Source organism: Brassica rapa, chromosome A09, assembly GCF_000309985.2.
Source record: "Brassica rapa cultivar Chiifu-401-42 chromosome A09, CAAS_Brap_v3.01, whole genome shotgun sequence".
Classification (NCBI taxonomy): domain Eukaryota; kingdom Viridiplantae; phylum Streptophyta; class Magnoliopsida; order Brassicales; family Brassicaceae; genus Brassica; species Brassica rapa.
The window spans coordinates 2,217,470-2,244,085 of NC_024803.2; the positions used below are offsets into that span (position 1 = coordinate 2,217,470).

General features: G+C 32.7%; 2 protein-coding genes and 1 long non-coding RNA gene across 6 annotated transcripts; 1 reads left to right on the forward strand and 2 right to left on the reverse strand.

Annotated features, from left to right (window-relative positions):
• Positions 1-4,008: 4,008 nt before the first annotated feature.
• LOC103837033 (transcription factor PRE5) lies at positions 4,009-5,080 on the reverse strand. Its single transcript, XM_009113361.3, has 2 exons — positions 4,559-5,080; positions 4,009-4,277 (listed from the first exon to the last, which is right to left on the reverse strand). Exons 1-2 carry the CDS (start codon positions 4,682-4,684, stop codon positions 4,125-4,127), a joined length of 279 nt encoding a protein of 92 aa, XP_009111609.1. The 5' UTR covers positions 4,685-5,080; the 3' UTR covers positions 4,009-4,124.
• A 287-nt stretch (positions 5,081-5,367) lies between these two features.
• On the forward strand, positions 5,368-14,142 carry LOC117127974. Of its 4 annotated transcripts, none has more exons than XR_004451019.1 (4): positions 5,368-7,690; positions 7,741-7,832; positions 7,967-8,039; positions 8,137-14,142. It is a non-coding gene; the product is annotated as an uncharacterized LOC117127974 (long non-coding RNA). The 4 variants fall into 4 exon arrangements; XR_004451020.1 differs by having other exon boundaries at positions 7,990-8,039; XR_004451017.1 differs by having other exon boundaries at positions 5,368-7,832.
• A 4,110-nt stretch (positions 14,143-18,252) lies between these two features.
• LOC103837035 (ABC transporter B family member 19) lies at positions 18,253-25,550 on the reverse strand. The gene is made up of 9 exons (XM_009113362.3): positions 25,055-25,550; positions 24,901-24,955; positions 23,812-23,987; positions 23,482-23,682; positions 22,744-23,003; positions 22,352-22,668; positions 21,227-22,270; positions 20,880-21,121; positions 18,253-19,622 (listed from the first exon to the last, which is right to left on the reverse strand). The coding sequence occupies exons 1-9, from the start codon at positions 25,307-25,309 to the stop codon at positions 18,414-18,416; spliced, it is 3,759 nt and encodes a 1,252-aa protein (XP_009111610.1). The 5' UTR covers positions 25,310-25,550; the 3' UTR covers positions 18,253-18,413.
• Between the last annotated feature and the right edge of the window lie 1,066 nt (positions 25,551-26,616).

The following is a 26,616-nucleotide window of genomic DNA, read 5'->3' on the forward strand; positions in this document are numbered from 1 at the left end:
AAAAAATATTATGAGCATTTCTTATGCTTGCAACAATTATTTAAGTTGCTTTTGTTTGCAAACTATAATTTTATATTAAAATAATAAAATATGTATTATTATGTTACAAATAATAATTTATGTATTTGAAGTTTTTGTCAATATTTTAGGACAGTGAACAATAATTTCAAATTATTTTTTTGGTCTATTTAATTTTCATTATTATTTAGAAATATATAATTTATTACTTTAATGGTATAATTGTAATATATTAGTTATTTTCTATTTGATATTTTACAGTAAAAATAAATATTTTTTAACTTTGCTACATTAGCTTTTTCAACCACTCATTTTGATATATAAGGATATCGTATTCTAATCAAGATGTACAGTAAACATGTTTTCTGATGACATTACGCTTGATGATGAATCGCCAATGTTGAATCTTATAAATTTCTCCGATTCACCCAACCAATATCTTCCATTAATGGTATATTCTTCGCTTTCTCTTCCACAATTGAATTTTTAAATAATATTGTGTACTAATTTATCAAGGATAAAATCGTTGGATATAAATGAAATGCAGAATAATTTCCAAATTTATTGAATGCAGGGAAAGACGCATGAATAGTTTATTGGATTGATCCATGTGTATATGATGAATGAAAATGATCTCCTTAGTATGTTTTCAACAGTTAAATAATCACAAATCTAATTAACTAGCATTAAATCCAGTTATTACTACACTTTGACATGGACCATAATCTAAGCTAATAGCGCTATTGATGGTGATAGTGTGCTTATAACCCAACTGTTTGGTCATGTTAGGACCAACACCAAGCCCATAATTATCATGAAGAACAAGTCGATTCACATGACTCTTTCTTACGAGAAACTCGTTTTAACGGACATTCAAGTGAACAACAACGTTCCTTCAGTCAGTCCATGTTGAATTCAGGAGTCAAGTGTTTTCACAATGGTATATAACAATCTTTGGGAGGATTTCAATTTCATAACTATAATATATTAAGTCTTTTGTCTAATAATTTTCAGAACCAAAGAGTGGTTGGTCAAAACCTCGAGCAAGGAAACAACGGATTTGCACATCCAACTATGGCTAATTCTCCTGAGTTTCCAAACTATCATCAAGAGCAAGTTATTCCAAGATTTATTCTTGGGTTCACTCCCTAGGGTGAACCTCTAGGTTCACCAACCAATAGGATTATTTTATTTTATATTCGAAATCTTTTAAAAAAGGAAACAAAATATTTTCTCAAACTATAGTTATATTATATTTTTAAAATAAAAAGGTTAAAATAAATAAATTAAAAAGTAGTAATTAAAAAAATATATTTTTAACATTCTCAGCAAAATACTAAACCCTAAATCCTAATCCATAAACCCTAAATCCTAAACCCTTGGGTAAACCTTAAACCCTTGGATAAATCCTAAACTTCAAATCAAATACACTAAACACTCAAGGGTTTAGGGTTTAGGGTTTTAAGATTTAGTGTTTTTGATTTAGAGTATGAATTATCCAAGGGTTTGGAGTTTGCCCAAGGGTTTATAGGTTTTATGATTTAGGATTTAGGGATTAGGATTTAGGGTATAGTGTTTTGCTGACAACGATAAAAATATTTTTTTTTTAAATTCGTTTTTCTCTAACTATTATTTTTTTTCTAATTTTTTTAACCTTTTTATTTTAAAAACATAATATATCTTGACAATATTTTGTTTCCTTTTCTAAAAGATATCGAATTTGAAATAATGAAATCTTATTGGTTGGTGAACCTAGAGGTTCACCCTAGGGGGTGGACCCAAGAATAACTCTTATTGACTTATTCTTGGGTTCACTAATATCCAATACCTTTTATGTATGAAGTTAATTTATCAGTTACAATTTTTATAATAATAGAAATCTCATAGTTGATTATGTAAACTCATAATATATTATTGACTGGTGCAGGATACAACAAGAAAATGCCGCTCCATTTGGTGCACCTTTTCCTCAGCAATTACACCGTTTCTCTAGCGATAATAACTTTCTGTTTATAATCGTTACAAATATAACAACAACTTCTCAAAACTTGGTATGCCACATCTGTTTTTGTAAAGATATATATTAAGAACAATTCTTTTATTTTCTTTAACCATGACCAATGTTTTTTTTAACTAACAACCAATACGTATGTTTAAATTTATATTATAATAAACAAATTTATAGGTTTATCTGCAGCATCAACAACAGTGTTTTCAAGCTCATACCCTCTCAACAAGGTATGCAATCTAATTCCATGTTAATTTAACATATATATATATATATATATATTTAATTACTAATCGTTTTCATATGAATGGTTTAGATTACCTCTGTTCTTTGTTAAACAGAGAACATATGACAAGCAACCAAAATGATGGTTATTATAATTTGGATCAAATTATGGCGGTGACTTCAGAACCTTCAAGTCTTATAGGCCCTCCAAACAATCTCATTCCCAATCGGTAATACTCAGTAGTAATTTTGTGTATATTTATAGCATTGATCTTTACATTTTATAGGAAAATATATTATTTTTATGAAATATAGGTCAGTTTACATTGTGATATTGTAAACCTTATCTGGAAATCGCTTAAACAAGTATATTTGTTTTTATTCTTTTAAAGGTTTTTCCTCCACCCCTTTCTCATCAAATCTTTGAATTAATGTAGTATCATAGATTCATATATAAGGGCTGTTCGTTTGGTTGCCGCTGGTACCGGCGGCAGCGGCAGCGTCAACATTCTGCGTCAACTCTTGTTCGTTTCGTTGACGCAGGAAGCTGCGTCTGACGCCGCGTCTGAACGCCGCGTCCTGCGGCTGACGCCGATAAAACCTGCGGTCGCGATATAGTATGCGGCAGCGTCAGCGGCAGCGGCAGCGTCTGCGAAACGAACAACAACTGTTTTCATTGACGCTGCCGCCGCCGCTGACGCTGCCGCCGCCGCTGCCGCCGAAACCTGCGGCAACCAAACGAACAGGACTATAGTCCATCGCAGCCTCTATTCTTATCCCTTTTCACTTTTAATCGATTTTTATTCTTCTATTGTCTCTGAAAAGCTACAAACTGCACAATGTGAAGTATTGCTATGACAATCAATCTAAAGGCAAAACTTTATAGACTAGTTGAGCCTCATACATTAACAGAACAACCTACCGGTGGCAGCAAAGAGACATGACGATGACGATGTTTTTTTACTAAATTTGATGCATTAAAATAAAGTAACCAAAGTTTAACGATGACAATGTTATTGTGTGAAAAGTGCGGGGATGAAATTTACTTGATTGTTAATTTTTTTTTGAAACCAAAGTAATATTACTCTCGGCATACTGATATTTCGTCATGGGACATTTCTCATACCCACAAAACCAAAGTTTTTCCAAATAGATTTGTCGGACGTTAAAATGTAGATACCCCTCATTACTTCGTCAACGTCATGTGCATTTATAGAATGCAATAAATTATGAGCCGGTGCATACCCAATAAATAATAAATATTAGTAAATATTTTATATTAAAGGGATAAGGTATAAATACTCCATCCGTTCCTTAAAGATAGATATTCTAGAAAAAAAATTTGTTTCTAAAAAATTCATTTTTTACATTTTCAATGCATGTTTTATTAACTAATTGCAAACTTTAAAAATTTTAATTGCACTAATTGATCTTTTATTGACTTAAAATTGTAAAAAAGATAAACACAAAAAAATATACAAATTAAGTGCGTTTTATTAAAATGTGTGAAAAATGTAGAATATGGATCTTTTAAGAACATGTGGAGTATTTGTTAGAAATGAATTTTAAAACTTTCAAGTATTTTGATAAGAGATCAATTTATCCATTAGGAATAAAAATAGTACAATGGATTATTCATTATTTATTCATTCTGCATTTTCTTCTATCTTTTGACTGACACAATCGAGTTCAGACACCACAATGATCGATATTTTGTAAGCACAGAACATAATCAGACTATAATCAAATGTAACTGCTGGACCGAAATTCGGAAGCTCATTAAAAACACGTCGCTTGATAGTATATTAAGGACGATCAACATATTACATATAAATTAATATTTTCTATTATAATAAATCACTATATTGGAAGGTTACATAAGTAAGCTTCTAATGACGGCAGCTTCTTGGCTATCTTCATCAACTGAGTCGAGGAGCTGCGACAAACGGTCACTGAGATTGTCAACTTCTCTATGCAGCTTTCTTATGTAGTTGCATGTCTCTTGTAGTACCTTCGATGCTGACACCTAATATTTAATATTATTTGCAAACATAATCAAGACCACATACATGTACGGACATCACGCAAACATGAGTTTTTAGACGTTTCCATGTGGTCAAAATAGAAAACAAATACGCTGTCAGGAGTCAAAAGTTTCGACGTTTAGTTTGATAAATTTGTGTTCTATCTTCTTTTTCACGAAAAAAGTTATTTTTCTTCCTTTTTAAAAGGGGAAAAAACTGAACTATATAAAAAAAGTACCCTAAGACGTAAACGTCTCGACGAAATTGATGTTATGTATTTTACCTTGTCAGAACGGCGTCGTTCACGAATCTCAGGCAAAAGAACACGGAGCTTACTTACGAGGTCGATCATCTGGTCATCGGAGATCCTCAGAGCACTTGAAGATTGTCTTGATCTTCTGTTAGACATTCTTTGTAGGATTTTACTTGTTGCTTAGTTGTAACACTACTATGTCGCAAGAAAGTGAAACTTAAGCTGCGTACTTTATCTCTTTCTCCGGATTGGACAATAGAGAAGAGATGGGGAGGAGTAGCAAGAGATAAAAAGGTTATAATACTTAATAAGGGAGTTAAGTTTATGAAGAAAAATAAGAGTCTATATAGCCAGTAGATATAGAGGGTTTATGTTTATTCCACGAGTTTTATATTTTGTTGAAGGTGTGGAAGCAGAAAGAGAAGAAAACTGAAATGTAAGGAAGTATTGTGTAAAGACACTTAGAGATATAAAGAAACTGAGAAAGTGATAAGAGGGACTTAAATAGGTCGAGGACCACAGGGGAGGGATTGAGAGAGAAGAGAGAAATAAGCCTAGACAATGATGTAATATGAGAGAAATAGATTTGATAACCTCTAACCGAAATCGTTTGTAATAATAATTTATAGAAAACTTTGATCTCGTGTACATGTACCTAGAGGGTAGATGTGAAATGGATATGTAATATTAAGATCAGTAATCATTTTTTCTTGCTAACTTGTACCATGCAATAGTTTATGCTTATAGTGGTATAATAGTGACATATTTATCTCTTACAAAATATATGAGTGTTTTTCTGATAGACATTTATCTATGAAAATATCACTAATTACTTGTATTATCCAGATTGCAACATGTTTAGTTATCTCTAACAGAAAGCCATAGCTAAGTTACAGTAAATTATCACTGTCAATTTTAAATATCATTTGTTTGAAAACAAAAAACTAGTAAAAATATTGATAATTGAGGTTATTATATATATACATATATATGTTGAATAACGGAGGAGAGTTTTGATTTTAAATAGAGAAAGATATGAAAAAGCTGTGTGTTCCCAAAGCTGCTATTGAAGTTGAAGTGGGATTTAAGAGAAGTGTTCCATGTTGAGCTAACAATGTGGCCCTTTATGTGCATGTCGCTAAAAGGCAATACCATGTGATGACATTGACTTTCTATATTCATTTCCATTACTATTTACTAAATTTTCACATTGTGTTAGTATTAAGAACTAGAGCTAGTGAATAATCTAGAAAGTTCATAGCTGATCATCTTTAAAAAAAAGAAGAATATAGATCATTTGTGTATGTTCGCTGAATCTAATTACTGAAGCATTACATCGAAAAAGGATCAAGCGTGGACTTCCTTCGACCTTGAAACTGATTACTCAAAAAAAAGTAGTCATGATAAGTTCGTCTTCTTCCTAATTTAACTCCTCTGTTTCGGAAACTTGAGATTTTGTACACTTGATGCTAAACGGCATGCATGTCCCATGTGGTTGCTTAAGATCTCGGATTATGCCTCCTTAATTAGATTCTTAATCATGATTACCACGGGGACAAAATGTACTTAATTACGTCCTTTGTGTGTGCATTATTTACATAACATACAAAAGTATCAACAAATTAGGGAAAATGACTAATTAATTCCCATTGATTATAAATTTTAGTCAACTTAACCATGTTTTCTTCTCCAAAATCAATGGTGTTGTGATTCACATTCCCAACGCAACATACCTTCCAAAATTACTGTTACAAAGTTTAAGTTAGGGAGAAGTTCGGACTTATTAATAGATTATAGTTTACCTTCTAGTTTAAAATTTACAAATGGACATTTTAGAACTTATGCTACATAAGCTAAAAAGAAAACAAATAAATAAAATTTACTTATTTGAAATAATAGAAGGGATAATGAACATCTTAAGCCATCTTTTTAATTTCAAAATTTCCTATTTTTCACATTTAAAATAGATTATGACATGGCTTGATGAGAGAAACATGTCAAGCAACATTTTCATACTAATTATTTATTTATTTATGGTCCTTCATGGGGACACCAAAGTATGATTGTTAAAGCATTGCTTGGCTACGTTTCACATCACAATGGTTAATTGGACTAGTATGGTTGTTTCATTCTCTATTTTAATGAACTTATTTTAATGAACTTATCAAACACATTTTATATTGATTAAAGATAAGCAATATAACTATATTCTACTTATTTTTGAGCAGGGTAAATGATTTTCAGATGGTATATATTGCGATTATAACCTTTAACTACATAGAAAATATGTTAAGACTGATTTGGCTCTTTTCCTTCAAACTTGAATTTGTTTCTTAAAATAGTATTTCGCAATTATTTCTATAGCTTTGGATTTGGTTGAGGCAGGCAAATATGTGTTGAATATTCCACCTCTTCTTCCTAATAAATATTTTGTAAAACTCACTCCATTCTTTTGTAAAATAATGCAGATAAATGTAGACATTGTGCGTGTATAATTGTATATATATATGTAATATACATATATAATTAGTTGCAGGGAGATGTAACATGTTAGTCCATGTGGGTTTCGCGTACTAAATGTTAGGCCGCTTAGGCTCCACAGTGTTTTTATGTCCAACGATCTCTTTAGATTTTTCCTATCAACTTTGGTCCATTCAAACATAATGTAACAAAATAAGAATTTTCAAAATCAATACAATACTAAAAGTTGAATAAGATCAACATCTAAACTATCCACGTAGGCAAATTTAATCAACCAATGAGAAAGTTTAATTTTGCCATATCACCATTGCTGATATAGATTGAACTTTCGTGTGGGTTTATGAAAATTATCAGTGTGGCCCACCCCACCCAGCCCATGAAGAGAAAAAACAGAGAAACATGTATTGTTGTTTCAAGCTTCGAGTCTCTTGACTCTTCCACTTCGTCTTCTGCGATTTGATTTGTTTTTGCATAACCTTCTCAATCATTAATCAATAATGTTCTTAAAACAATCCTTGAATGTTTCTTTTCACCTCCCTTGATCCTTTCTTATATAAATATATGTCTTAATCTAAATCAAAACCTATTCTGAAGAAGCTACATCTATGGCCATACAATCCACCAGAATTCTAAGCACAACCGCCGTCGAAGCTACTTCACCATTGAATCATCATCATCCAGGTTCTCAGCCGCCGTCGAAGCTACTTCACCATTGAATCATCATCATCCAGGTTCTTACCAGGTTACAGCTATCACCGTTTTCAACCCTCCGAGAATCTCCGGTAAAAAAATCAATTCCCGTGACGGAGAGATTGTGAAGAAGGTGGGTCAATCAGTTTGAATCATACTGATATAAATGATTATGCTAACCTGTTTCCGTAATCAAAATATTTATGCGTTGTGTTAGAACTACAAAGAGTTTTTTCTTAAATCCAGTTATGGATCTTCTGTTAACAGATGATATACATATTTAAACTCAGATTTCAAGTGAAGATGTTGGTTTTCTGAAGAAGATATGCTTTTGTGTGAGGTATAATTCACTTATAAACTTCATCATATATGGATAAGATTTGAGATTTTGTATTTGTGCTTAGATGTGACATTTAATCTCATGTGTGATTTTGTAGGCACAACGAGTGTTAGATGGACAGAGATACAAAGATGGGTTCAGGCAGGTAGACGATTATTTTCTTTGTTCCGTTTCTATTGACCATAGGAAATGAAAGGAAAAAGCTTTTTGTTGGGTCCTTCTCATGCAAAAGGAATCGTCCATCAGAAAACGTAAGAGCTATATGAATTTGCTTCTTTATCTGCTTAATTTTAGTGTGGACAGTGGTGTTGATGCGTGAGTCTTAGTGTTCGAATATGCAACGGAATCGAGGTTAAGCAGCCTAACTCTGTCATCCGTAAGTGTGCTAGAGTACAACTTATCAAGAACGGAAAGAAGGTTATGCTGTGACCAATTTACTAAACGTGGATTAGTTTTGTGAAATGTTGAATCATCTTTTGTTAATGTCTGCAAGACGAGTTCTTTATTTCTGAGGGTCATGTTGTGGGAGATATTCCTGGAGTTAGGTACAAGGTTGTCAAGGTTTCTGATGTTTCAATTTCAACTCTCTACAAGGGAAAGGAGCAACTAAAGTCTTAAAAAAAGCTTCAAGCTTTTGAATATGATTTTGATGTCATAAGTACTTATAGGTTGTTTGGTTAAAATAACTCTTATGTTCTGTTCTACTTTATGATTCATGAACTGTGTGTGTTTAACTTCTTCTCGATGAGTTTTTGAGTGTAGTCTGAACCTTATACTGTTATTCGCTTTTCTTGAATCATTTTCCTCATGAGTATAGTGTAGTAGATATTATGTTTTCGACTTGCACAACAAATAGCAACGTCACAAGTGAGCAATAACAATAAGAGACCAAATGACATGCATGTTGTGTTTCTATATATGGTGAGATTATATAGTTTTTATTATTTACGGTTACGGAGTAAAGTTCAGATGAATATTTACTTGACCATTACTTATCAAGTTGTAATAAAAAAATAATTGTTCCCCCATTTCCAAATAAGAAACTAATTATATTCTTTCATAAAAAAAACTAATTATATTCAACAAAAATATATTAAATTTCATATAAGATACTAATAATTTAAGAAGTTATAGCATACCTTTCATGTTAACATATTTTTACCTATTTGTTTTCTTCTTTTGTGACCTCAGTGAATGGTATAAGTTATAACAAACCTTTCATGTTATTTACGTTAAGTCTTACTAACGTTACAATTTCTCATGTTAACATTGAACTCTTTCAGGAAATTTATCAGTTAAATTTGCATTGATTAGTGTCTGCTGAATCAACCTGATTAGCCAAATGATCAATAAATGTTCTTTTCACTTAGTGTGACGTTTGAACTCTATTATATGCAAACCTACTTTATAATATGCAAACCCTTTGTCAACTATGATGTTAACATTTTAGCAAAAAAAAAACTATGATGTTCTCAAGCATGTTTTAGTTTTAGTCGAGTCGATGGATTAGGTTAATCGATTGAGATATAATTTTGCTCATTGAAGCATCACTATTTAAAATATTATATTGACTTGAAGAAATATTAGACCATAGAAGATTAGTTTTAGTGATTTTTATGGTTTTCGCTTTCGGGTTTATCTATCAAAGAATGGTAGAATATCAAAGTTTTAAGGTGAAAACAGATCAAATTTAAACAAGCTCCTCCACTGAATAGTCACATGGACAGAACCGTTTTGGACGTAGAGTATATACCTCATAAAATTTTAAACTTAAAATACATAAACATAGAGTTTTCAATTTGTTTAGTAAATTTATTTTACTAATTGTCTGTGATCCCCAAAATTTGAGAATCACCCTGTATATAGAGTATGGAGTGATGAGGACTAAATCCTATTGGTATAGTCTTTTGTTACTAAAGCTATAGCGACAAGCAATAGAAGCAGTATACTCCATTTCACTGGAAAAATAAAGTAAGCAGACTATCACTAATTTTCCATACAAATAAAAAAGTTTAAACCAAAGTAAATTTTAAAATAATGACATTCTCAATTTTGGTAAAAAAATATTTTACCTAAATTTATAGGGTGAAAATAAAAATGATATTTCAAAGAATAAGAATCATTGAATAACTATTGTAGGTCATATATTTAAGTATTCGAATTCGAACTATTTGGCTTTCAAACTTACAGGTTAGATTTGATTTCTAGAATTATAAATTAACTGTATTACTGATTAATATGCAAAGTTACATGTCATGTTAGAAACGCGTCTAAAGAATGCAGTCTTTATTATCTTATTTATTCACAATTATTGATCATGTCAATTATTTAGATTTTTTATCATTTTAAAATTACTAGATGATTATTCATATCTCAGTAAAAAAATATTAGTCAATATTAATAAAAAAAATCATTATATATTGTTTAACAAATCATATTTATATTAAAATAAAATTTTATCAAATATTTATTGTGATATTTAGAATCTGAATATTATATTTTAGTATATTCATACCTAATAAAAAATAATAATCATACGTGAAGAATTTTGCTAATGTATATAGCACAATTAGACACTATACACATAAATTGCATGTTTAATTCACATGACTAAAGAGTATGATTAAAATACTATACTACTATACTAAAAGCCCGATATACTCCACTCTAAAGCTGTCCACGTCATTTATTAAATTCAACCAATCAGAGAGCATTGTTTGGTCACGTCACCATCAAACTTCTCAAAAAGCTTCGGGCCTATTTCGATTGATCTTCTCATCTTTTTTCCTCTTGCAAAAACGTTTTTTGAGAAGACTGTGTTATCTCACAAACCTTCCTCCAGCACTCATAATTATATATTGATTCAACCTATAAAGTCACTAATAATAGATTGATTCGTCTGTTTGAGTCGATTTCATCATCTCCGCTTCAGTTCTAAATACAATTTTCCAGTTCAAAATTCACATTGACTCGGGAATACTCAACCGACGAATAGTATAGTTCATCAACCGCAGGCCATGTTCGAAAACGCGGCAACCCAGCCGAGTACATGGCCTTGCAACGCTCGGCGGTGAAGAACCGCCGCGATTTCATCAAAATCGGACAAAAAATCGGATTCATCAAAAAAGTCCAGGCTTTTGAATTTTAAACGCTTGGAATTTGATGTTACGTCGCAAATCTACAGTTTTTATGCAAAAATTGATAAGAAAATTGCAAGAAAATGATGTTTTATGTTAAAAAAGTTCGAGGCGGCCATGCAAATTTCGTAGTAGAAGTGAAAGCCCTAAAAGGAAGAAGACGATTTAATTACGAGTTTGCCATTAATTAAAAAAAAAATCTAAAACAAAAAGAAAGGATCTGCGTTTCGAACCCGTGACATCCTCCGTCATAAAATCGTCTTTTGCCACTGGACCACGTCGTCTTTCAAAAGAAACGCAGAAAAATGTTTAATAGATTATAGTTATACATAAATTAAGAAAACCACTGAAAACTAATCCCCACGTACTCCAGCTTAATCTCCGATTTTTCGTTAACTCGCTAGACACCAACCAACAGCCCGACTCACTCCTAGCGTAGTTTCGAACATGGACCGCAGGTGACCAATTACGCAGTTTTAATATAACTGAAACTACGATTGCTAGCTCCACTTCTCCGGAAAATTCTAGGACCGCAACACCGGCAAATTCCACATCGTCTTTGAGAGCGTCGGGTCGGATTTTGGTCTCGGCCCTCTTAGTAAAGCTGATCTCGATCTGATCGTAAAGTTTTGTTCGATTCAATTATTTCAATCAGATTTTTCCAGTAGATGATTCTGAGTTTTATATTTTTTTTAGACATATATGATTTTTTCAGTCAGATCGAGATGTTTACTAGATGTATAACTCGGGAACAAATTCTGTTGCAGAATGAAAATTGAATCATGTAAGCTGTTCATCGGTCATCTCTCTTGGAAGACGCACTGAAGATCGAGAGTACATTTCAGAGTTTCGGTGAGGTTTAGAAGTGATGCTCATGAAGGATCGAGCCACTGGATGTGCTCATGGTTTATTTTTTGTCTTCGCTGATCCCAGTGTCAGCTGCACTCACTGTTGGGAGACAAGAGCTCTATGCTCTGTTTGTTGAAGAAGGTTTGGATTTGAGCAGTATCCATAGAAAAGGAAGCCATGAAAAGTTTTGAGAAAGTCATTAAACTCTCTGACCATATTTCTAGATTGACGATAAATTTGATTCAAAGTAACAAAAATTTCATAGTATTGATTTTCATTTTGTTTAGATAAAACTTTGTTTTAGTTTTCAGATTTAAAAATGTATATTTATTTAGTTTTCAAAAAGTATAGTCACATTCAACCATATTCAAATGTGCTCTACTTTATAATCGTTTTTGTTGTTTGGTCTTAAACATGACTAATTATATATATTAGACACAGAAGTTGGACTAATTGCTTGAATGGTTTAGGCAAGCAGTTCTGTTTTCTTCTCTTACATAAATTGAAAAAAATTGAATTTAATATTACAACAAAATCAAGGTCTAATCAATGTTCCGGCAATGACCATGAAGACAATCGGCTTAAATTTAACGCCATGGTATTGGAATCAACAGAGAATCTTTCAAACTCAGAAATAAATATAAATAACTACCTTAACATTTTTTTCCAAAAATACCAAAAACTAAAACAAATACTAGAGCTAGACCTGGAAACTGTCTTTACATAGACGAGGCTGAAATGAAAAAGATAACAAATGAATTAAAAAAAAATAAAAAATGGAACCATACATACAAAATAAATATTATGGCCAAAACACAAAAAGAAATAAATAAGATGAACCAAAAGTTTTTTTTTTGAAACTAAGATGAACCAAAAGTTAGAAAAAAAAACATTTAAAATTGGTTCAAATAAAGAATTTAGGCAACAATTAATGACAGCAACAAAATAATAAACTACAATAAATATACTCCAAAAGTTAACACCAATAATTAACACAAAAATCATATAATCACATATTAATCATTGTTGTATCAATCATTCCCACAAAATAATTACATACAATAACAACAAAAGTAACGTTAATATACAAGTGAAACATTAAACAACGACATGTATCCACAAAAAGCTGAACTATAAACACATAAAACAAGCAGTCGAAAAAGAGAGCTTGACAAATATTCTTATGTGATACATGAGAAATCAATATGCTAAGAAACAATTAACCGGCTGTTTAGAAGCGTTAATCCAACAATATATAAATGTATGTTCACAGCAAATGAAATCCTACTATCAATTACATTACATTAAAAAAAACTATCAATTACAACACATTTAAAAATGAGAAATCAAAAAAATTACTACACTTTTATATTAGGAGCAAAATTCTACAAACAATAAGTTGTATCCGGTGGTTTAGAAGAATATGAACTTCAGAAATATAAATATCATATTTAAATACAATACATAACTGTACATGGACATTAACTTTAGAAGAAAATAAAATGTTACATTTATTGATTTCAAAAATGCATTTTCTCATATACATAAATATGTTATAGTATTCTTGCAACCAGAAACATATATTATTCAAATAAAAATAATACTCTTTGTTAAAATATATATATCCTCTTTATAAATAAGTGTATGTTCTTTATTCACCAAAAGATAAACATTTAAAACGAAAAGGATACACGAATATCTGACACATAAGAATAAAATGATTACAAATAATAATACATTGCAAACCAGTATTACAACAAAGACACACACAAAATCCAATTTAATTTACCATCTACTACATATTTTAAAACCAATCGAAAATAATGAATAAAAATTAGTTTTCACCTGCAAAAGGGGGTGTGGCTTCTTTTTGTTTCCATTATAGTTAGCGCTAAATTTATATATAAATACACTTAAATCAAATATTAGTTACATGAAAATGGCTATATGTTCCATATCAAATTTCTTTTTGTATTCGCTCCTCCATGACATAAAAGATAAGCTGATTTCAATACCATCTTCAGTGTGTTCATAAAATATCGACATATCATATGACCAAAGCTAAGTGGTACATATATCAAATTTTTTAAAATTTCTAAATTTATAGAAAACAAAAACGTAGAAAAAATAATAGAAAACTGCTAAAGATACTATTAAACATTAAAATTAAATTAAATACAAAGTAAAAATATTCACATATTAATAATAATTATGAATAATATATTTAAAATTTATATTCCGCGCGTAGCGCGGACAGAGGATCTAGTATAAGTTAATGAAGAAATGATGAGAAAAGGCAGCCATATGCAATAATTGAATTTTCGTATGCAGCTATATACAGTATTCTCATTTAAATAGTTGAAATTTCTGGTATAGTTAGGTTTACGTTGCGGAATCAACGTCGTAGTTTAAGCTTACGATTTTGCTAAAATTCGTAATTATAATAAACAGCATGCTATAATAGTGATTTAGACGAGTCATCAATACGTCTTGACTTTCTTATAAGTTATTTTTCTTATAAGTTTTAAATAGAAATATACTGTATAAGAAATGATATTATAGGCCGACAGAATACTTAATGATGTTTAAGCACACTCACCTACCTATAGCTTTACTCACAAACCGATTGGTCAATTTACCAATATATAATTGCTTTAACTCCTTACACCAACTTCATTTTACAAACGTTGAATTGTACTAACAACTTTATGATATCACGTAACCGAGTTTTATTAATATTACCGATACTATTGCAAGTAGGCGGTGAAGTATCACGATAGCAATATGGACGTTGAATCCATAAATTACCATAACATTGTAACATAGTAACTAACTTATACTATACGGTGGTGAATGTTAAAAGGTCTAAAAAGTATTTATATCACAAAAACGTACTTACTTTTCGATTATTATACAGAGAGAACTTTTTTTTAACTATGTTTAAGGTGGAATATTGGAAAAGATAGATGAAAAATAATTTACAATGATATTATGTGAATGAAGCCAATGCATAGAGAATAATTATGTAGTGATCATGTGGTTAGTAAACAAATATATTCGGAGTATTTGAAATATTAATGTTCCGGTCATGGAAGACCCATACGGCCTAAAGAAAAAACGTTGTAGATACAAGGAAAAGATGGACAAAGCGTTGCAAATATTGTCACGCATAAGAGAAACGAGAAAGGGGATTAAAAACTTATTATGGGTCTAGTTGTTTTGGGAGTTTTCTCGTCGATGAAGACTGTTATTCTTAGAGTATCAGAGTAAAATTATCGACTGAACCTCGTTAGAGTTTCTTAAAAAAATGAAAAATTAATATTTTAATTATGCAATAACAATTCGACTTTTCGTAAATAACTAAATCAATAAACAAAGAGAACTTTTGAACTTATGATTGGAGATGCTCTTATGACAAGGGAAACGACAATGACTTGACATGGCGACAAAGAAAATCAGAAGGAGAAGTTCGGTTGAGAAGGTTCGACGGTGAAAACGACAGCATCTCGATGACGATGACATCGTTGAAAGAAGAAATGGCGAATTTATATTAAGGGTTAAGTTACCTGTTAACTGAGAACCAAGTCCATTTCATTTATCAATCCCGCCTATCCGACAGAAGCAGAACCAAAATTCCTAAACCTCGGTTTGGTGTAATATTTTTTGTTATGGATATCTGTTTCATTTGTGCTCCAGCATATCTTAGCTTTCCCAGAAAGTAAATGCCCATATAAGGCCCACTAGTAAGACCTATATCGGTTTAGGTTTCCCTACATGATGTACATTTAGATCTATTACTCTATTTTATATTATACTACTAATTATAAGATAAATGCATATAATTGTTTTATGAGATTTATAATCTTGTGGCATTGTCTTTTTATGCAAGGAAAATCATTAAATACGCTCAACTTTTCTATTTTTCTACCCCAAGAGGAGAGGATCCATTTTAATCGAAGCGAAAACTATAGAAGAAATGTGTTGATATATCACATCAAATGTTTCCTCTTGGTCTTTTTGTTAAGTGGATTTGGTCGCATGCGTAGTGGCACGGGGTTGATGACTTGAGATAATTGTCGAATTATGTAAAATGAATTAAGTTTGGTAAAGAAAATGCAGTACGTTCAATACACCGAACTAAAATTCTAAAAATCTTGTATTCATGGCGTTAGATTAGTTTGATTCGAAATTATGCTGAAAATAGAAAATTTACGTTTTAGGAGGTATAATCGGAAACTAATCTTATCAAAAGAGCGTTCCAAAAAAAATCAATTATCAAAAGAGATTATAAGCATAAAGTTTAAAATTTCGGTTACATATTTGATATTATATGGTATATGTAACTCGTATATGCTTAATGGTAAAGAACTCACAGCTATGAGTACCGACATGGGTTCAATTCTTTTTGATCACTCAAAACGTTTTAAGCGGTAAAAAAACACGGATCATGCGGATTTTATAGTGATTTGTCTTTGGATGTAGACATGTCACGGTTATAAAAAAAAACATGTCGCTTCTTTTTCTTCTTGTTAAAATAGATTTTTATTGGTTAATTGTTTGATAGTTTAACAAGATCCAAATTAAGTCTGAATTGATATTTAATTTTTTCACGTAAAAGTTTTATGAACTTTCAAATATAAAATTGATTGACAATAAGTAATAAGTGGATTAACTCATTTTTTTTCATATATTGGTATTAATTTCTTTAAACTCTAATGTAAGATCTTAATATGCCCATTCACAACCAATAATCAACCATTTTTGAACCATTCTATTCGAATCAACAAACGATATTCTGAATAAAAAAATTTTAAAATCAGTTAACAATAAAGGGATTAGTTCAAACCTTTTATACATTAGTATTGGCTAAATTAAACTTTCAATTTGGGAGCATAACACTTCACATTTCGTTATATCTCACATTTCGTTATAGCTGTCTTTAAGAATATGCTTTTGTATATACGACATTTACAAACTGAAAATACGCACATACTACTGTAAAGTGAACACCCTACTGGTACGGGACACCTGAGGTGTCTCAGTCAGCAAAGTGGGGACATTCTACGCGTTCCAATGCTGCTTCATATTCAATATTTTTCTTTATTTAAAAGTGGTATACTATTAGTTGATAAAAAAACAAAGTGGTATACTATTCGAAATTATTTTGAGGTTGTAATGATAACACTAACACAGTAACACTTTCCATAAAATTCATAACTCGATTCAGCTTTTCATGAGGTGTTCATTACTTTCGCATGAGATGCTTTTAGTTTTATGTGATCTATATGTAAAAGCTATATGTATATTTTCTAGTTAATCATTTCACATTTGTGCTGAAATTTGATAAAAAAAAATTTTAACTGCAATTAACAACACATAAAGTTACAAAAAAAGATTAACAACACATAAACTTAGAAAATCCAAATATCTGGACTATGATAAATCAATAAAATAGTCTGTGTTATTGTTATCCATGCGTCATCATCCAAATTCGAACATTCATACATATTACTGCCAAAATAATTAGGAAATAAATACTATTTCAATAAGAAAGTGGTTTTTATCTTAAAAGAGGGTTTTAAAAAACCACATGCAAAGCAAATAAAAGCAGAGAGATCCAACATGTAGACTAATCATATTGAAGAGATAAAAATTATAATTACAATAAGAAAGTGGTTTCTTTGGTTTGTTTCATTTTCATATAATTTTGAGCTTAATATCCACACACACCAGACAGGAATAATGAAAAAGGAAATGAGTGATTAGATCCTAACATTTTCATCACCACAACTATTGGAAGATAAATCTACAATAACCTTTTCAAAGCTTGCGTGTTCTTGAGCCCTCTAGTTCACTTTCAGTTTGAGTATTAAACATTGATAAGCTTAGAAAATAATGCAATCGTATATTTGTACATATATGATATGTTAATCGTGGACTCACTCTAAGACCACTTGACCGGATCAAACTATGCCTGATCAAATTCAAACCACTAATGTCCTACCAATTCTACTATGAACTAAGCGTTTTTGCCAAATATTGATAAACCAAAATCAAAACGAAAATATAGTTGATTCTCAAATCCCAGAGAGGGCACATAAGCATATATATAAAGGGCCACATAAGCATATATAAAGGGCACATAAGCATATATAAGCTTCTGCCAGTTGACAAAAAAAAAAAAAAAAGCTTCTGCCAAAAATAAAATAAAATAATATAACATAAAATAAAATAAAAGAGGAACCTTAAAGAACCTTCATAAACAACCAAAAGCTTCATTATCTACACCTGTTCATATTATCATTATAGTCCATATAATCTTCCCAAATTAAAGTTCTGATAAATAAATTACATAAATTTTCACTTTTTGTTCTTAATCCATCAAGCTTCAAATCCTATGAGTTTGAAGCTGTAACAGCCTTGAATAAGCTCCCTCTGGTCGGCTTACAAGCTCAGAATGCCTGCCTTGCTCCACAATCCTCCCATCTTGAATCACACCAATGCAATCAACTCCTCTTATGGTAGACAACCTGTGAGCAACCACCACCGTAGTCCTACCTCTCATGAGCCTCTCTAAAGCTTCCTGAAGCACACATTCAGATTCAGCATCTAAAGCGCTTGTTGCTTCGTCAAGAAGCAACACACTAGGGTTCTTGAGCACTGCTCTAGCTATAGCAATCCTCTGTTTCTGTCCACCTGATAACTGTACTCCTCTCTCACCAACAGGAGTCTTGTATCCTTCAGGCAAACCACTGATGAAACCGTGAGCGTTTGCAGCTCTAGCCGCCTCGATAACCTCTGACTCAGTCGCACCATCTTTACCATATGCGATGTTGTCGAAGATGGTTGCCGCGAAAAGAGCTGGTTCTTGTTGAACAAGACCTATCTTCAGCCTCAGAGACTTTAGGTTTAGCCTGCGTATGTCTTTACCATCAATCATGACTTTACCAGCAAGCGGGTCGTAGAACCGTTCGATCATAGCGATCACAGAACTCTTCCCTGAGCCGCTTGCCCCCACAAGAGCTTGGCTATGTCCAGCTCGTATCCTAAGGTTAAAGTCTGTGAACACCATAACATCCGGTCTTGAAGGATAAGCGAAGTCCACATGTCTAAACTTAATGTCTCCACGTATTGTCTCGACCGGATCAGCATCAGCATCGTCCGGATCAATCCTTGTCTGCCTATCCAAAACCGAGAAAACCGAACCAACGGCCTCACCTCCCCGGATGATCTCAGGAGCAAGACTTACAGTTTCAGCAACAGAGTTTGCTGTAATGACCAAAACCACAAAGACTTTGATCACTTTGGAGAAGGTTGACTTGCCTTGGCTCACAAGGTGGGCACCGTACCAGAGGATTAGAGCCTCGGAACCGTAGAGGGCAAGCTGGGAGAGGCCAAAGAGGAAACCTGAGGTTTGACTTCTGTAGAAGCTTCTTTTCTGTGGGACACGGAGCTCGTGGCTGAACAAGGAGAGGATCTTGCTTTGTGCATTGAAGGCTGCTACTGTTCTAATGTTGCTGACTCCTTCACCAGCAATCATTGATGTCTTTGCATGAGCCTTAGCTGTGTCTCCAGCAAAACCCTTCAGAGATAGTTGCTGCAATATAGATCAGAACAATTAAAGATGTTAAACAATGTTCAAGAAATCGATAGACAATGATTACATGTTTTATAGAGGATTATTTATTAGGCGGATACCTATATCAACTTTTTAGTATCTAAACTGATTTTTTTTTAAATTATTCAAGGAAAATTGTTTCGTTTAAACTCAATTTATGGTCTAGACGGACTTGTAGACGCCTATTAAACCGATTTTTAGAACACTGATGAAGAACCATTCAGTTAATCACACATGCAAAACGTCAACACCATCAATTATTGTGCAAGTACATTGTATCTCTAGGTCCTTGTGTGTGTAATCTACTGATAGATTTTCATTAGATCACGGGTGAAGAATCTTATTGACATTTTGAAAAAATGTTGGTGATATCTTAAGCAAAGTTCTGAAGCTTGCAGCTAGTAAAAACAAAAACTTGTCACAACCTAATGTACCAAGCAAAGAAACACAAGCAAACATGGACCATTGGTTGATTGTTTAACACTGACACTCTGACACACACACAACTTGAATAAGTAAATAAAAACTGAGACAAGCAGTTTGACCAATGAAGAAAACAACAGTGGTTTTTGAATAAATCACTGCCCTTCTTTCACAGTGCCTAATAATAATTGGTTCTTGGTGTGAAAAGAAAAGTTGCAAGGTTTTTGGATTTTATGTGAATATGAGAAATGGGTTTATGGGGAAAATTATTAAATAATAAGAGAGTGGGATCAGAGTTCAGAGAAGTAACTATGAAAGCTTAAAGCAGGAAATATTTTGCAGAAGTAAAGCAAGAAGATAGATACATAAAAAGACAGATGAATCTTAGCTATTTTCATGAACACTGTTATCTATGTGCCGTACTACCAATAGAAACTATATAATAAATACTCTTCACAGATGTAAAAGTCTACTTTATTGATGTGAGGGCTCCATCATCTTGCACCCTCACAATCAGTCACACACTATTCTAAAAAAAAAAGAGAAAAAAAAAGACTGAATACTCTTTTATGATTATTATTATCGGAAAAGGAAATGCAACTACAGAAGGCAGTGAATGTGTTGACATGTTCTATAAAGTTTTGAACTTTTGGATATAAAATAAACAATAGTTTAGAAAACATAAAAGTTAGTTACTCTTTTATTGGCTTTTACTTAATCAAGTTTTATGTGCAGACTCAATAAGACCTTAACCCTTAAAGATTGTTTTAATGTGCATATAGTTGCAAAACAAAGAATTGAGAATTTTGTTACCTGAGCAAAGTTAGCAAGGACTAGAAGTGGGAATGTGCATAAGATGAGAAGTGAGACTCTCCACTCAATGATGAAAGCAACTATGAAAGATGTGAGAAGTGAAGTCATGTTCTGCAGAATCACTGAGATCCTCTCTGCTATTGCTGATTTAACATCAGCTGCATCAGTGGCTAACCTTGCAGCAACCAAACTCGAGTTGTGTTCATCCTCATCAAACCAACCAACCTCATTCCTCAAGATTGCTAATAAAAAAAACAAACAAAAAAAATAAAAAATGAAACTATAAAAAAATAAAAAAATTCAGAAATGCAACAATAAAAAAAATGTTTCAAGATTTTGTTACATACCTGAGAGCATCATTCTTCTTACTCTTGTTGTGAGATTCTCTCCCATGATGCTAAAGAAGTAATGCTGGATCAAGTAAGCTATCACAGCATAGATACCAGCACCAATGTAGATGAACACATACTCTTTTGTCTTCCTCTCCATTGAAACATAGTCAGTGTAGTAGAACACTTCAATCATATTACTCATCACAATAGCAAAGGTTGGACCGATAAAACCAGACAGAACCGAGCCAACAGCTCCCATGATTGAGTAAGGCCATTCAGGTGCATTAAGCTTGAGAAGCCTATAAAAGTAGTTTTGAGGGGGACGAGTCTTTCTATCACTCTCTGCGTTTGATATCATCTCTATCCGACCATCAGCTCCAGTGCTGTAAGAGTAACTCAAATTCCTCAAACTCCCTGACCTTAAGCTCAGTGACTTGGTCGACAAGGAATGGCTCAAACGTGTGGAACGAGTGCGACGTGTTGACGGGTTAGAGAAGTCACGAGTACCAACCATCTCTTGAAACCTAATGAGCGATGCGTAAGCACCTGACTTAGCTATGAGCTCTTCGTGTGTTCCGGTCTCAACAACTTGTCCTTGCTGTATCACCGCGATGGAGTCAACGTTACGTATGGTGCATAGACGATGAGCGACGACCACTGTGGTTCTCCCGACCATGACTCTGTCTAAAGCCTCTTGAACTATGCTCTCGGAGCTAGCGTCAAGAGCGCTCGTTGCTTCGTCTAGTAACAGAATCTTGGGGTCTTTTAACATCGCCCGAGCGATTGCGATTCTTTGCTTCTGTCCACCTGAGAGTTGAACGCCACGCTCTCCAACCTGTGTGTCGTAGCCTTTAGGAAGCAACGTGATGAAGCTATGCGCGTTGGCAGCAGACGCAGCAGCTTCAACTTCATCTATTGTTGCATTAGGTTTCCCGTAGAGTATATTCTCAAGAATGGTTGTGGCGAAGAGAGCAGGTTCTTGATTCACAAGACCGATCTGTTCACGCAAGAACTTTAACTGAAGCGTCTTTATCTCAACACCATCCAACAGAATCTCCCCTGCTCATTAAAAAAAAGTTATCAAGATCCATACACTAGCCAAAAACCTAGATAAAAAGAGTTGCTTGTTACTCAAGTTACCGTTGTTTGGGTCGTAGAATCTCTCTATAAGGGAAACAACAGTACTCTTCCCAGAGCCACTACCACCAACCACAGCTACGGTCTTCCCAGAAGGGAAGAAGATAGAGAAGTTTCTGAAGATGATAACATCAGGACGCGAAGGATAGCTAAACGTCACATCTTTAAACTCAATGTTTCCTTGAACTTGCTCCAAGCACTTCCCATCCAAGGGGTCTTGTACTATAGTTGGTCTCTGGTTAATTATCTCCATCAGCTTGTAACCAGCAGCTTTGCCTTTACTAAACGCTCCAAGATTTGAGAAAGATTGTCCCAAGCTCCTAGAAACAACATAGTCACATGTTAAAAGTCTATAACAAAAAAAAGGGCATCAGTTTGATGTTCTGTTTCCTTACATTCCACCAACAATGGCTGAGAAGATAGCAGTGAATGCTTTTCCTCCATCTGTTGTTCCACTCCTGATGAAAACACCAGCGTACCAGAACACTAGAGCCCATGACATGCAAGCTATTCCATAAGTACATCCTAAACCTAATCCTTTAGCCATCCCAGCTTTATAACCAAGCTTAAGAGTGTACTGAATCGCCTCTGAGTACGAGCTAAGAGCCTTGCTCTCTCCAACATAAGAGTAAACAGTTCGAACCTGAGCAATTGCCTGTAAATTCACAAGAACAAAAAAAAATTAGAGAGGTACTCTATAATAGCACTAAAATACATTTTTGTTCAAATTATACCACACAAGCTTTTCTTCTTTCAAAATAGATTAATTAAAAGCTTAAAATAAAATTATTTAAGTTTAATTTTAGCGATTAATGTTTAGGTTTTAATATTTAGAGAATGAGGTTAGTGTAAGAGTTTAGGGTTTAGGGTTTAAAGTAATTTAGTCATTTTGTCTCTTAAATAGTGTTATTTTAGAGATTTTTCTCTTTATGTGCTATTTTGTTATAAAAACTTTTTTGTCTAAAAGATTTTCCAAAATTTTTAAGTTAAAGGTCAATTATTACATGAAACCACTGTTTAAGTCCTTGTTGGATTGAATGAGAAGGAAGAGAAACATAATCATTAGAGGGATCAAGTACAACGAGCAAGTCTAAGAACAGTGTAAAGCATTATTAAGAAAAGATTTTTTTCACCTGCTCGGCTATAACACCGGCGTTTGCGTAAGACTCACGGCTCTTTGAAGTGATGCCGGTGAGAGTGTAAGCGTATAACCCGCCGGCGAATGCGATTCCGGGAATCACCGCCACACTCAACAAAGCTAACCTCCATGCTGACACAAACCCAACCACAAGCCCCGCCAAAAACGTTGACAAGTAATGTATGAAGTTCCCAACCTGTAAAAAAACACAGGGTGATAGTATCAAGCGCACGTTAACTCATGCTTGCTAACGTGCACCCACCTGGGGTGCACGATAACTGACGGTTTGCTAACGTAAAAGGGACAAAGATTTTGTTGTTGTTACCTTCTCGCTGATGGCGTCTTGGACGAGAAGAGTATCGGTGGAGACACTGAAGACAATGTCGCCAGTTCTTGCATCGGTGTCGAAGAATCCAACGTCTTGTTTCAAGACAGCTTCAAGATACTTCTTCCTTAACGCAGCTACTTGTCTTTCTCCAGAGTACATCCAACATGCAATCTCTGTATTTCATAATAATAATAAAAAGATTGTTTTTTCAAAGCGTTATAAATGTGAAAGAGATTCCATTTTGATGACGGCATAATCGATATAGACAAAGAATGAGTCCATGACTCAAGTAGTCACGTGGACTCAGCTTACCTTCCACTTTTTACAATTACAAAAAAAAAATTGAATTTCTTTCTTACCCTATCATATGATATCTGTTTCTGGGTTTACATAGAACATTTTAAACTCAATTTAAATATATATTTTACTATAAAAAATTTAGAGAAGTATTTTGATTCAATGAATGTATTTAATTAAAAAAATGATATTTTATATTATTATATAATTTCTGTTTCGGTTTAGGATTTCTTCTAAAAGCACTTCCAATAGTAGTATTAAGAAGAATTCTTAGCATTATTATAAAAAAATGAAATTAAGAGAGATAATGAACAAAAAATTTTAGTTATGAGTTTTTTAAAACTTTAGGATACTAAAAAGAGAAATTGCACCCTATAGCCAAACAAAATGCCTAAATTAGATAAGTAATCAAAATGGTCTTTTCTCTTCCTATCTCTCTCTATTCTCACTCTAGAAATCTATTTTGTTTATTTTTTTGGTTATTTCATAAAATCTCCCCTAAAAAAACACATTATCATTCAAATAGATAATTAACTAATTTAAAATAAAAATAAAACATAAATAAATAATTATAATATTTTTGTTTTAGAAACCTAACAATTAGAGATGTTATAACCTAACTATATATTTTCCCTTCACATAAAATAATTAGGCTCTATTGTAGAAACATGTATTAGAGCAAAATTTCTATTTAAAATTACAAATATAGAAATGGATTAGAGGTATTGGTAAAAAAAGATGGATTAGAGGTACTGATTATAAAGTATGGATTTTAAATTTGAGGCAAACCTGCGTATGAAGAGACGCAGACAACCAGACCCAAGTAGACAAAGTACAGAGCATACTGCATATTTTAAGACAGAACACAACAGATCAGATCTTGAATATAATTTTTAATAAAACATAAAATAAAACGAGAGAAATGAGAGGATTTGATTTTTACTCTGGAGACTTCATGTGTCATCTGGTGTAAATCCATCTGGTTCTTGCCGAATCCATTAACCATTTCACCGAAAAGCAAGAAGAAGACAGGCATGGACGAGCCGTGAATAATGGCGCCTATTGAGCCAGTGATCATTAACAGATGATCGAATTTATCAGCGAATGAGAAGAGCTTGAAGAAGGGTAAGCTCTGTTCTTTCTTCTTCTCGGCTTCAGCCGGAGGAACCGGCTTTGCATCTGCCGTTGTCTCTGACATTTTTGCGGCGTGAGATTAAGGAAGGAGAAGCGAGTCAGACACGAGTTGGCTCAGAGAGAGGACGAGATCATTGGCAATGGAGGAGAGATCCAGAGCAGAGAGATAAAGAAAAGGAATAATAACGTTTTGTATTTAAAAAAAAACTGACAATTGATTTGTGAGTTCGAGAACTCTTTATGAGTGTTTTGTTTTGGAGTGACGAAATAAAAGAAAGAAATGGAGAGAGAATGAGAGTGTGGAGAAGATGTGATGTGTGTATATAATGAAGAGAGGAGAGAGAGAGACGAAGTGTTAAAGAAGACCAGTGGTCAAAGACGAAATAAACATAGAGAGATATTCGTATGTGCTCGTGGACTGGGAACTGTAGTTTTGCTGTAATTAATGTGGAGATTAAGGAAAAAAAACTACAAGTTGAAAAAGGCCATTTGATGTTAATGAATTAATGTATTTTGGGAGTACTATAATTTGTTGTTTGATAAATTAATGTTGTATTCAATTAATAGTTTTGTAAACAAATCCAAATTTGTTTTTTTAAACAAATCCACATATTTGGTGTAATTCAATTAGTGGTTTCGAAATATAGATTATATATAAATAAATATATATATATATATATATATATATTATGATCTGGATATCCAGACACCATACGGAATCTGACTAGCGCCTAAAAACACCAATGTCGAAGGCATTCTAGAAGCCACTAATTTTAGCCCATAGTAATTGACGGTGACCACACGCGGAGTTAATAATCTCGGATTAGAGGGGTGATATTTGGTTTATTCTAGATGCCACTGACTGTGTTTTCTCATCAGATTTTGGCTCTATATATTTATTTTTTGCAAAATATATTTATTTTTTGCTTCAAAATAACAGCAGTTTAAAATTAAATCAAAATTGCAAAAAAAAATTGATATATGTATATATATCACTCTATTGCCATTTTACCTAGTAAATTTAACAAAAACAAGAAGGATCTTATGAGCCAACATACTGGAAGAAAATTTCGAAACTAATAATTTATATTCGATTCAGAAATTTGTAATCCATAAATTAAATTATGTTTCATGGACTTATCATTTCATTTGTTTTTAGTATGCCATGAGTATGATTCATAACCAAACCAAACTTAGTATTGCTGAGAGATCAAATTTTGTGATGCTAAGAGTAAGAGCTCCATTTTAGTTCTTATACATGTATGGGTGTCCTATGTAGCCTAAAAACATGATCACGCTCTATTTGATTTCAATCTTGATCAAATGCAATCTTAATAAATCCAACATTTCAATTAAAAAGAAAATTAAATG

Bases quoted from the DNA above. Each gene is read 5' to 3' on its own strand.
- LOC103837033 (XM_009113361.3), bottom strand. From the start codon at position 4,684: ATGTCTAACAGAAGATCAAGACAATCTTCAAGTGCTCTGAGGATCTCC. The intron at 4,278-4,558 runs GTAAAATACATA...ATTAAATATTAG, and splicing joins AACGACGCCGTTCTGACAAG to GTGTCAGCATCGAAGGTACT.
- LOC103837035 (XM_009113362.3), bottom strand. From the start codon at position 25,309: ATGTCAGAGACAACGGCAGATGCAAAGCCGGTTCCTCCGGCTGAAGCC. The intron at 23,988-24,900 runs GTTTGCCTCAAA...TATGAAATACAG, and splicing joins CTGCGTCTCTTCATACGCAG to AGATTGCATGTTGGATGTAC. The intron at 23,683-23,811 runs GTAACAACAACA...GTTTTTTTACAG, and splicing joins AAGACGCCATCAGCGAGAAG to GTTGGGAACTTCATACATTA.